This window comes from Lycium ferocissimum, unplaced genomic scaffold (genome assembly GCF_029784015.1).
Source record: "Lycium ferocissimum isolate CSIRO_LF1 unplaced genomic scaffold, AGI_CSIRO_Lferr_CH_V1 ctg16420, whole genome shotgun sequence".
NCBI lineage: Eukaryota > Viridiplantae > Streptophyta > Magnoliopsida > Solanales > Solanaceae > Lycium > Lycium ferocissimum.
In genome coordinates, this window is record NW_026716592.1 from 1 (window position 1) to 13,090 (window position 13,090).

The window sequence follows — 13,090 nt, forward strand, 5'->3', positions numbered from 1 at the left end:
TAGTAGATTCCTTTATGATTACGATTTTCGATTTGTAAATTAAAAAAAAATTTTCCCCAAAAAATATTTATGTACTTGTCATTTTTGCCTAACTAAGAGGTCAGTTTATGTATGTAATACGAGTCGGTATTTCGCTCGGCCTCGAATGTGGGGTCGGGTGTGCATATCATCACACCCTAGCAAAATCAGGGTGTGACAATTTGAACCCAATTAATTCCTTAGATTTCTCAATTAAAAAAAAAAATCTCTCATTCATCTTCTTCCTGCGCCATTACCACCAATGTGCCGACCGGATCCACTAGTTCACAACCACTGTCTCCGCCACCTCCTTCCCCAAATACTTTGTATCATCGCTTCTTCCTCTTAAATGCTTTGTTTTGTTCTAAAAAAGAGAGAGTCACATTTGGGTCCTTAAAATAATTAAGGCCATCTTCATGATGAAATTAAAGCCATCTCCATTTTTTCCGACAACGAACGGAAAAATCGAGCATTTCACCTCACCATAGACCTATAAGATTCCTCTATTACACTCTTACCTCCAAATTTCACGAATAAACGTACAAAAATGTCCTATTAATTAAGAGACTCTAATATGCATTACCATATGATCTAAAAATAATAATTAAAAAAAAATGGAATGTTTCCTAATTTTAATTGTTGATGGAAAGTATTTTTAATTGATTTGTTGAGTTGAACTCGAGCCAGATATGGAGTTGAGAAGCTTGGAGGAATAAAACCGAGACCCCATTGTTGGTTCTTTGGATTTGGTGTCATGGCGACTCAGAAGAAGAAGAAGAAGAAGGAAGGTGGCGTGGGTGGGTGGGGTGGTGTAGAAATTAGCTTTTTCCTTTCCTTTTAATGCATTCACGCGCTCAATGTCGTGAATTCCACGCAATGTGCCAAGCCGGCCCGCGTGTCCAAGTTGGCACAATAAAGGTTGTCAAGGGTTCATATGGTACGCCGCTTAGTTGAGGGGTCCAAGTGAAAAATATAGACAAGTTTGAGGGTCTATCTATGACTTTAGCCATTCTTTTTTCATGGGCCAGCATGGGAAAAATCTTTTCGATCTTAGGACCTCTGCTTACTATAATACAATGATGAAGTGTGTGATCATCTTATCTAAAAGCTTAAGCTGTTAGAGAGAATACACTTCTATTACTTAATTATATTCTCAACATACTTGGTTGTACATATGCAGGTGAATCAAGCACAGGCGACCACCATCAATTGATTAAACCATCACTGTTGTTCACCCGAAGTCTAAATCCGTACCCGACTTCTAAATCATATACACCGATCTTAATAGAGCTTTTGAGTTGGCATTTCCCTAAAAAAAAAATTACCTAATAGACCGATTTGGGTCGAGTTTTCAGACATCTCCCAACAATTGTTCTTCTGCATTGGTTCGCCATCACACCGTAGTAGTCTTTAGCCTTGAAATCACGGCCAGCATACCATTCTGAGTTGTTCTTCTTGCCTCAGCTTTTTTGTTCTTGTTTAACCTAAAGAAACCTGAGTCATGATTAGTTCGGTCAAATACCAGAGAACCCCAGTATAGGAGCTTGGCCGATGGTGCCCCATCCTAACCCTTTATTTGGTAGGGTTGAGCAAGATTTTTCGCCCATATGTGCGAGGCCAAAAACCCCGGCCTTCTCCGGCCCGCCGGCCTTAATTAGGTCACAGCGTATACGAAAAAGTAATAATAAATAAATAAATTTTTAAAAATATATAAGTAAAGCAAACAAAAAGAGAAAAAGTAATGAGAAAAGAATGTACTTACTACTAAGTAGTAATTAGAACCGGAGTAATACTTTTTAGTCTTAGAATTTATATTATGTTTAATTTCTTTTGAACGTGATCTGAATTAGTGATTAAAAATAATAATTTATATTTATTCTCTTGATATGGATTTGCACAAGAATGGGTGGTAGAAAATTTTATTTCATATTGCAAAAGTTTCATGTTCAAATTATACCAAAAATCACTCAGAAAATGTTATTTCGGAAGACGAAAAAAACTTAAAGAATCGGTCCGCCCTAGACAACCCGCTTAGGGCCGTGGGTTGGCCGCCATTTTGCAAGCTCTTCAATTAAAAAAAAAAGCAAAATTAAGTAGCCCATTTAATTCTTTGGCTTTTGAAATTTGGTTGGGTTTACGATCAACTAATATTTATCGAATTTGAAAAAGAGTCAAAAGAAATGGTTCGAGCCTCTTATTTTGATTTCTCGAACCGAGAGATCCATGAATCGTATCACACGCATATGGTACAAATGGTCCAATGGGAGCAAGGACTTGCGAACATTTGGAATGGTGCTAGGCAAGCCATTTTGGCTTGACAAATCTGCATGCACAGTTGTAGCATAGGAAACCTCATTAGCCTCAAATTTAATCCCCTTTTGGATCTCACCAGGTGGGAAATCCTTTGGATCTGTTAGCCGCCCCGTCGGAGTCCCCATCGAGGGAGACGGTTTGAGTAATGGTCGAATTTTAGGAAATAACAAACACTTGTACGGAGAGCTTTTTTTATGAGAGAGAAACTTTTTGGCTTATATTAGTAGTAAGTACTTGGAATAAACTATTTTCATAGCTGGAACACCCAAGGGCAAAAAAAAAAAAAGGAGGCCAAATTCAAAAAAAAAAAAACTAATTAAAAACGATGTTCTTTTATGCGGGCTAGAACGGTGCGAATTGAAAACAAAAACTATTGCTATGTAGAACGGGATGGGGGAGTTGATAAGTTTAGCACAGGTAGATGGATTCATTTTCCCTGCTGACTTTGTTATGTTCTATCGTCAGGTGGACAAAGGGGTCCCAATTGATAAAGAGGAAGTTCTGATCTCCACTTTCACTAGTTCTATCCCACAATCAAACAAGAACAGAAAAAGATTATTTTCTCTCATTTTCCACGTCTAAAATAATAATGTGAGATGACGACTCCACAAAACTCCTTTGCAAACCTTTGTCAAATCATCATATTCATTTTGAAATCCCCCTTCCCTTTTCAAAAAAGGGATGCGATATTGCATGTGTATATTTAGGGTCATTGTGGAATATCCCACTTATGCGTAAAAGAGTATTGACAGGTTGTTAAACAGCATCTCTCAACAACAAATAGGGCAAGACAACCAGAAGCATATAAGTAGGATCCCCTACTTTTTGAGAGCAAATTGCAAATATGCCATATTTGTAAAATTCTTCATGGAATCAGGACACTAGAGCAAATAGCCACTGCATTTGGTATTGTCATGTTGTTATTCCTTCTATTCATGAATAAATTATCAAAGGTTACTCTAGACTAAGGTCCCCTATTTAAAAGATTGTAACGACTCAAATAGAAATAGAGGAAAACCCTAAGGAACCAAGTGCAAGATTGCTCCCTGAACAGATTCTCCAGTAGACTAGCCGGTGGTGTCGCCGGCGAAGTGAATAACCAGAATGTAATAGAGAGAGAAAGGGAAAAACAATTTCAATATCAATTCACAATCTATCCATTACAAGCCCTAATTACCCTATTTATTTATACAAAGAATATAGCTAATTACAATATAACCCCTTGTCCATGTGCAAGTCACATGATACTTTATTTGGCTCGTCACAAAAATACAACCATGAGTAACAATATGTGAACAGTTTTTTCTTCCAAGAAGAACATACAAATGGAAGGTAGCATACAAAAAGCCTTAAACTCATTTGGTGGAGATGTCAATAACCCAAAGCACAAGTTCAAGAAGTATTGCTTGATTTCTAATTAATCGTACAATTTCATTGATTTAGCCAAAGGGAACAAAAAGAAACCACAGAAATTATGGACCCCGGGTTGGACCAAAGCAGAAACAGCCACCAGCTTGATCTTCAGGTATCATTCCTCCTCCTTTGCTCGTATTAATTGCTTCTAATAATCTTACTACCTCGTCCATTTCAGGTCGCTTTTGTGGATTTACATCCCAGCATTTCTTCATGACGTGCGATAGAGAACTTGGACAACATCGGGGAATTTCTGGTCGCAAGTTCTGCAAGAATAAGGTTTTAATAAAGTGAATCATTTAGGAGAACGCAAACCATTTGTGTCTTTTGGACCAAACACTACGAAAGGTGGCAATATGTAAATGATCAGAGCATATTAGCAGTAAGCCGAAAGGAATCACTATAACAACTGAACCTCAAGAAAAAAACAAATTATTGTTCTAGTATCAAAGAATGTGTAGTTAAACCAGCATGTCATGGACCTAATAATAGCAGAAGGAAGCAACCACTCCTTAGAAAAAACTCCAAGTTACACGTTGAACCATCCATCCAAGACTGATTGGCATTTGAACAAATGCAGGGACATGAATTTTCTACTTGGATATTCAGGTTACTTAAACAAGTGTAGACACTTGGATTTAAAGAAATTAAATACTATAATAAGAAAACATCATATCGAGTCAAGTTCCAAAAAAAAAAGCCACTATATCAATAACTATACAGTTTTACAACTGTCACTTGCAAAGTATAATAGGACATTTAGAAAGCTATATTCTTGACTTCCTGAGATTTGACAAGGAAAGTTCTATCCCTGGTTTTTACTCAAGATCTGAAAGATACATAAAGAAGAACCTTCATAGGACCTCATTTTATGTAATATAAAAGTACTTGAGAGCCTATTGGAGAGATGCATATAGACATTTGACCCCTCGTCAAAGACCGCTTCAGACAACAACACTCTGCTTTATGCATAACTCAACAGAAGCAAGAACGAATTAAAAAATACAGGGAAATAATGGTGTGAACAGGATAAAATTCGGAAGCAGGCGAACCTGTCTGACAACTGCAGAAGAAACTTCAGCAAAGCTAAGATCTGGATATGGAAGATCACAGCAATAAATCTCCCATAAGCAAATACCAAAGCTGTATACATCACATTTTCTGTTATAGGGCTTGCCATCAAGTACCTAAACGACGTACCCAGTTAGTCTCCTTAAGTAGTACATCAGAAGAATTGGATTTTCCGTGGATACAAAAGATTACTTGCAAAAAAAATAAAAAGTTGTAGATATCAAACACCACAAGTAAAAGAGAGGGTGGACTAACAATGATATGACATCACATGATGCTATCATGTCAAACATTCATAGCAAATCATACATTTCTAGTAAAAGAATATGTATACCTCTGGAGCCATATATCCAAGAGTTCCAGTTTCACCAGTCATGTCCCGAGGATTTTGCGCTTCAACACGAGCAACTCCAAAATCAGCAATTTTTAGAGTTCTATCTGTATCCAACAACATATTTTCAGCTTTCACATCACGATGTACAATCTTTTCCGAATGCAAATAGCTCAACCTACAAAAGCAAGAGGGAAACAAACATCATCCACTATAATGACTAACTCAATAATGTTAGACAAAGACATCTTACCCCCTAGACAGATCCAAAGCAAGTTGAATGACAATCTTAAAGGCTAGTTTCTTTTTCCTGTTTTTGAACAAGTAATTTTTCAATGTTCCTCCATGGAGGAATTCCACAAGTACACAACAAGCCCGAGAAGGAAGTGTGGTGTAGCCCTCAGAAGGATTCTTTGAAGGAATCTTAAGATTTGAAGTTCCCATAGAAGCACCAACAAACTGAAAATGAAAATGATAATCAAATATAATTTGCATTAGAAACTTAATGAGATAATTATAACGTACCAAATATGAAATTATGAACATGTGTTAAGCTACAATTGCTGCAGTAGGTTGATATTTAATTGTTGAAAAGCACACAATAAAGAAGAAAATATGTACTTTGGTAACATTTGGATGGTCAAGCTTTTGCCAAACAGTGACCTCCTGCTTAAATGATGCCCGCAAAGCAAGAGTTTCCGCAGCAGTGGTCATGCCATCCTCTCCCCAATCCAACAGCTTCACTGCACAAATAATATTACACAATAAAGTCTACAATTGGTGTTGCAACAATTCCACTAAAAGATGTTGGAGAATTTGCAGTATCTTCATTGACGGATCACATCAAGAACTAACACACTCAAAATCATTAGATCCAAGATAGCACCATCACCGATCCTTTAGAATAAAGTTCTGTCAAATGCCATATCCCAAATTCCTCCAAATGTATTTCACTCGATTTGTCAAGTAAAACTATCGTCCTATCCATCTTTAACTCAATTTTTTTTTTAATGGTAAAAGTTTCTTTTAACTCAAAGTTCATTTCAAAACGTCTTTCATTTTTGGTTCCTAAGTTCATTTCAAATATCATATGCTCATCATTATTGTAGACGGTCGGAGCTCAGAGGCGATGGTGATGAAAAGTTATGAGTGGGTGTCGGTTCATTCATGGTGGTGGAGTAGTCTTCTAGACTTTTCAACTTTCCTTCTGTTGTTTTGTTTGTTTTTGTTGGACAATTTATTATATGAATAAAATATCCCCAGTAAGTGATTACTTAGTGGTTTGCTAAAAAAAAAAAATGCTCATCATTAAGAATGTCATTATGGTGCTATATGATCTTAAAAATATGATACCTTTCACCCTAAATGTACAGCTTGTGATTATAAACATACAAAAAAGGATTGCAGTTTCTCAACTTTTTCCCTTTCTTTTTCACTTCGCTCTTTTTTGAGTGGGTGGATTCAAACCTCCCAACTGCATGAGCGCTCCATAGACACTATATAACCAATTGCAGTTGTGACGTGTACATATCTCCATTAGAACACTCGCAGGGATATTGCATATAGACATTTTTGCCTTTTTTCCTTTTTATGCAAGGATTGCATATTGACTTCTCTGAAGCATTTAATGCCAAAGTAGAAAATTATAAGACTAAAACGATTACTTGCGAAAAGTATCTTCAGTGAGAAATATCCTAAAACTCTTGACGTACCAAAAAAACTTTTAAACATGCTCATGTGCAAAGAAATCTCGTACATTAAGATATTGGCCTTAAGCCACATTGTAATGCTGGAACAATTAAGAGTTTTCCTTCTTCTCCTTTTTATTTATTTAGCTTTTTGTAGGAAACAAGAAAAACTATACCCAACTTTGCTACTTTATGTTTGATTTCCACCCAACAAACCCCTCACCCCAACAATAACAACTGTCTCACTCCCAAGCTAGTTTGGGGCAACTATATCAATTCTTACTATCAATTTGCTCCACTCTGACCCGTTTTCTTTCAATAAAACCCATTCCCATTCAGAAAAAAGGGAGAAAGGGTTTCTTCACTGTCAATGTATAGATCCTAATAAATGGTGGTGTAAGTAACCATGAATTAAAGAACTTGCAAGCCAAACATCTTGTTCAATGCTTCAAGCTTCTGGTGAGATCTCCGTAAATTATACTCCAATCGGAAAGAACTCCAAGAAGTTTCATTGATGCAACCAAAAGACAAAGCAACACATCCATCAGGAAGAACTTTTTATTACTTTTTTTATTACTTAGGCATTCCGTCAGTATTTGATAAAACAACTAAAATCTTGGAAAGCTTGACTTAGTCAATTGTAGATGCAAATTTTGTACACAAGAGTACTGGAAAGGATCTTGTCATCGTCATCAATCAAATAAATTAAGAAGAATTGGCAAATTGTATCATAAAAGGTTCGACTATAAAAAACACGGAGCTTAGTCTAGTTAATAGCCAATGTCAAATAATACTTTAGGAACAGATATATCACCAACCACAACAATGACACAAAACCGGTGACATGATCCTATAATTCTGTATGAAAACATGTAGTAAAGGAACAATCTATTTCTGGGAAAGGCGTGTGTGTGTGTTACCTGCAACATCTTGATTGTCATAGGTACCTCGGTAAACAGTACCATAGGTTCCCTGAGCTACAAGATACCTTATTTCCAACTTTGAAGGATCAATTTCCCACACTTCCTTCGGCCTTTGCATTTCCTTCTCCACATTGCTTGACCAAACTCTACTCAAGTGCTTCTCCAATTGAACATCCAAACTTTTCAAATCAATTTTATCCGCCCGGAATATCATATCATTGCTACTTCTCCCCATATTCTTTTCATCAATAGTTCCTAAGCCCTTCAATTTATAATCCTCAACTGTAGATACCTCTATCCACTTAGCAATATCCACAAACCTTCAAATATCGATGAATCAAGAATTCAATTACAATAAAAATTATTGGTCTAAAGATTAATCAAAACAGATATAAAGAAGCTTGAAATAGCTCACCACAAAAAAAGGTGTCTCAAAATAGCAATTCAGACAGGGAATAATATGCTAAAAAATACGCTTGAAAGGGTCAAGGAATGTAATAAGTGAACAATTTCTTTGATAGGAAATTCCAACAAGCAAACAACTCAGTCAATTCCATATAAAATTCATTTCCACATTTGACCTCAAACCATTGACAAATTATTGTCAAAGGAAGAAGCACTGAACAATTCAAAGAAAATTAATTAAATACTGATTTTATCTCTCTGAAAGACCTAACATTCTTTTACCAACAACCATCCGTTGATTGAAATTTAAAACCCAAGAATCATAAATTATTGAAAAGAAAAACAAAAAGGTTAAAATAAGGGTCCTTTAACCAACATCCAAAGACATGGACTTTAAAAAATACGCCAATTTATGTAATATAATTTGACTTGGTCCGAAATTTAAGAAAATTAAAAATATATTATTTTTTTTGGATAAAAAACTAAAAAAGAAAATGCATCTTAAGGGAGGAGTATATATTTAAGAAAGTAAGGGGGGAATGCCTGTTTGAATCAGAGAAGGAAAAGCCGTATACAGAAAAAGATATAATTAGCCATAAGCAGAAAGACTTGTAACGTTTTTGTATTCTTAGGATAATATTTTGCAGAAGGAAAATGTTTGGGAAGTGGGAATATTTGTTTGTGGAGGGGTGTTGAGAGGAGAGAGAAAAGCGCGGGGTTTGCCTAGAAATGTATTCTATTCAATGTGACAGCTTCACCCCATTCCAACAATTGTACTCTTCCGTGTAAATCCTTACACCTAAACTACCTTTAACACCGAAATTCTTCTTCATATAGAAAACATAACTACTGACCACTCTTATAAAATGATTATACCCTGTTTGGTCATGCATTTCGGGAGCCAAAATTGCTTCTTCTTCTTTTTTTCCAAAAAATATTTATTTTTATAAAATGAGGTGTTTAACTAAGTTTTTGAAAGAAAATAAGTGTTTTTTGGAAAGAAGCTATTTTTCATAAGCTAAAAAATGTACTCCCTCCGTCCCAATTTATACTAGGATTAACCTATTTGGGAAGTCAATCAAATCTTTCTTTGACTACAGTTTTCTTCAACTCTTTTCATATACTGTGAATTATCAACTATGCAAACTTATAATACTTTTTATGTACTTTTTAAACATGTAAATTTTATTATAAATTGCTCGAAAAATCTATGTTTGAATTTGAATCAAAGAGAGTCGTTTGACTCATAAATAGGTCAATCCTCATATAAATTGGGACGGATGGAGTAATTTTTTCAAAAGCATTTTTGAGAATATGTTATATTTTAAAATTAAATTATTTATATCTTTATACTTTGAAATTTCTACACAAATATGATGACTTAGTTATAAATCAACCCTTATATTTTAAAGTTAAATATTTGCAGGCCTTATGTTATGGAAAATTGGAAATCCAGAATCCTACACAAAGATAATGACTAAGCTATAATATACCCCACGTATTTAGAAATCGAACACTTAAACCCCTATATTATACTGTTTTCAAACTTGTACTATCTTCTTTCCATAGCTGAAATAATATTGATATGTTATTGGGTTCGGCCAATGAGTTGAATTTAGTATCATCATGGCTTAGATAAAATGGATCATGACAAAGTGATATCAGAGGTTAGGTTCATAGGTCATATGAGTCATGAGCAATATTTAGTGGAATCTTGTGGACCGGTACAAGGACGTTTTTACTTATCTTCGAGAGGCTGCACGGCATCCTAAGGAATTCCCCTTCTTTCTTTTTTTTTTCTCTTTTTTTTTTAAATTTAATTTCGCCCAATAGGGCATTTTATTTATTTAAGAAAAACAAAATGGTCCAAAAATGGTCCCATATTTGTCCAAATACCGAAAATAAATGAAAAATAAGAAACAAATATAATACTTGGACCAAATAAAAAATGTTGCCCTATTTTTTCGCATATGTTCCTCTCTCTCTCTCTCTCTCTCTCTCTCTCTCTCTCTCTCTCTCTCTCTCTATGTTCCGACCGTTGCCGATGCTGAAATGATGATCATAGACGATTCTGCTCACAGCATCGTCTTCTTGTTTCCCTTTTTCTGATTTGCATCCCAGGTGGTTGTTCCGCTATAGTTTCCCTTCCACAGCTCCAAGTAAGTCTTCTTCACCTGATGTTCTTCACTTCCATCCCATTTCTCGCTTATTGTTATCATGCCTAAACTGAATCGACACTTGTTGAGCTTGATTCTCCACCAACTCATCATGTGTTAGGTGTTGATGTCGATGATTCACTCCAGCTTCCCTTGTGAAAGATGAACACCAATTTCTACAATTTGTACCTGAAAAAATCGATAAGTGATTGTAAACAGACTCATGTACAATCTTTTCTCCTTCTTTGTTGTCTCTTTGCCTCTATGTGCTTCCATCCTTGGTGAACAACACCTCAACATATGTATTAGACCAGTAGTTCTCTTGATTTTAACTTTTGATGAGGCTATATACAAAATTAAGCTGTGATGCTTGCTCAATATTTGCCCATGATAATATTCTTGTATCTAAATCTCAATAAACGTATTGAAACTCCATTTAGTGTTTTAGTCAGATCCTTAAATAAGGAATTTGGGACTTGTCACTGCTTAGAATTTTCCTTTTGTCAACCTCCAACTCTTGAAAACTGTGACATTGAAATGATCCTGTATCAATTGCTTGATTAGCCAGTGCATCTGCTAGTTTATTTCCTTCCCTCAAAATATGTGTAAACTTGACCTCCATCCTCATGCTGATTTCCTTGATTTCTTCCACCCATGTTGATATAATCCATGGTGGTTTCAAATCCTCTGACAAAAACTACTGAATCATTTCTGAATTTGTTTGCTGTATTATATGATTCAACTGCTTAGCTTTACAGTACTTCATAGCTTCTGTGATTGCCCTTACTTCTGCCTCAGTGTTTGTAGTGATTCCTATGTCTTCTGCTTGTGGATACATCAAATTCCCCTCTGAAGCACTTAAGCATTTCTTTCTTTCTTTCTTTCTTTCTTTCTTTATCGTGTGACTTGATTTCAACTTGAAATATAAATCTCTCTTGTTTCATTCTCTCACGTGTAGCGAGCACACGTGCAATCATAGCTAGTGAGCAGGAGCTTGTACCTAAGGCCATGACAACTACAAGAGCTAGAGGCGAAGGCAGAGGATGAATTGGAACTCAGGTTGATATATAAGAATAGAGTTATTTGAAAGAAAACAAGAAAATAATGCGAAAAAGAAAATATGAAGATTAAAGACAGAAAATTAAAGATAGTGAAATTCGAGAATAAAATTTTCAAATTTCAAATTAATTGCTAAGAATCCTAATTAATTGTTGTAGACCTAACTAGCAGATTAAAGCTAATCATGTTTACTAGCAGATTAAATTCAAGGACTTAAAAGAAAAGTTATCTGAACTACAAATTGAATAATTAAAAATAATAGTTAGTATAACAATAATTACCTCATTCAATTAATCGAGTAAGAATGATAGATATCAAGCAAAGAATTAATCTTATACCACTTAAAAGAATCGTTCTTGTAAGATCGTAAGATGAATTTCAAGTAGTTAATACACAAAGGTGTAAAGGAAAGAACTTGCAATAACATTGATAATAATGTTGTGTCAAAAAGAACAAAATTCACCCCTATATATAGGGGAAAAGGCATGCAACCCTTTCTCAAATAGCATGAGATTTGAATCCTACTTTTATGAAAATAATAAGTAGTAAAACTTAACTAGGAAACTTCAAATTATGCATGTAAATAATGTCAAACTTCTTTCCTAACAAATTAAGGAAAAGTGACAAATCACGTGCACCAAAACACATGCTTATTTTGCACTACATTTGGACTTGAGTTTTATTGCTACCAAACTCACACACAAATATACGTGGTCATACAATTAATAAAGTGACTGAAGAATCGAGTGTCAAACCCAAGAGACTTATGATCAAAGGTTATCATGCTTAACTAAAACTAAATGTTTATTCAAGTATTTTCCCACAAGTGATTTTTGATTATTTATTTTTTGGTTAAATTCTCATTAGGTTTAGCCTAATTTTTTTTATTAATAATAAAAATAAAGAATACATCATCCAGAACATAACATCATGTCTAAAGTGTGGCTAGCTAGAATAAAAAATAACTGACTAATGAACAACTGCTTTTTAAACTAGCATTAACACTGGAAACTGATAAAACTTGTGTGTTGCTCTTCCTCTCTTTGAATCTTCTGTTGCTTCTTGAGGATTTATATTGGTTTGTTGTTGTTGTACACATCAGAAGTGTGACATCAATTATCTTTATGGCATTGATTTTCAAATTTAATATTTGACTCTTATTCATGTTGAGAAGTCTTTTTCCCTATGTTGATAGTGATGTAAGGGAATGGAACTTACTATATCAAGATTTTTGAACGCATAGTTTGCAAGGAAATCATAGCATGTTTCCTTCTCTAAATGTGTGGTGAATAGTGCTTGACATTGAGCCTATGCTTCTTGTATTTCCTCCACTATTTATACTATTATCCATGGTGTGTCCCACTTCCTATTCAGAATCCGCTTGAGAACCGATGAATTTGCCTCAATATTTATGCTTTTGTAAGCAGTTCTTTAACAGTGTTTAAGTGCTTCCCTGATTATTATTGCTTCTACTTTAATATTGGTTGTCATGAATCTCCTTCGCTTGTGCATATATTAAATCATCTTTGGAATATCTCATACAACAATCATATGCACTTCTTTCTGGATTTTCCGTGCCGACTCCAACTTTGTTACATGTCACGCCCCAAATCTGTCCCCAGTGCAACCGACATTTGATGCTAAGGAACCATACCAGAAGCACCTTATAAAATAAGTATACAATGAACTATCCCAATTTCGTATTTAACAACA

General features: G+C 35.0%; 1 protein-coding gene across 2 annotated transcripts; it reads right to left on the reverse strand.

Moving 5' to 3' along the window:
* Nucleotides 1-3,438: 3,438 nt before the first annotated feature.
* Nucleotides 3,439-8,989, reverse strand: LOC132042592 (serine/threonine-protein kinase STY13-like). 2 transcript variants are annotated; one of them, XM_059433111.1, is made up of 7 exons: nt 8,706-8,989; nt 7,755-8,077; nt 5,768-5,889; nt 5,400-5,605; nt 5,150-5,324; nt 4,797-4,931; nt 3,439-4,010 (listed from the first exon to the last, which is right to left on the reverse strand). In XM_059433111.1, exons 2-7 carry the CDS (start codon nt 7,990-7,992, stop codon nt 3,804-3,806), a joined length of 1,083 nt encoding a protein of 360 aa, XP_059289094.1. In that variant the 5' UTR covers nt 7,993-8,077; nt 8,706-8,989; the 3' UTR covers nt 3,439-3,803. The 2 variants fall into 2 exon arrangements, with proteins under 2 accessions (XP_059289094.1, XP_059289096.1); XM_059433113.1 differs by lacking the exon at nt 8,706-8,989 and adding an exon at nt 8,173-8,338.
* Between the last annotated feature and the right edge of the window lie 4,101 nt (nt 8,990-13,090).

Bases quoted from the DNA above. Each gene is read 5' to 3' on its own strand.
- LOC132042592 (XM_059433111.1), bottom strand. From the start codon at position 7,992: ATGGGGAGAAGTAGCAATGATATGATATTCCGGGCGGATAAAATTGAT. The intron at 4,932-5,149 runs GTATACATATTC...TACGTCGTTTAG, and splicing joins TTGGATATATGGCTCCAGAG to GTACTTGATGGCAAGCCCTA. The intron at 4,011-4,796 runs GTTCGCCTGCTT...TTATTCTTGCAG, and splicing joins CTTCTGCAGTTGTCAGACAG to AACTTGCGACCAGAAATTCC.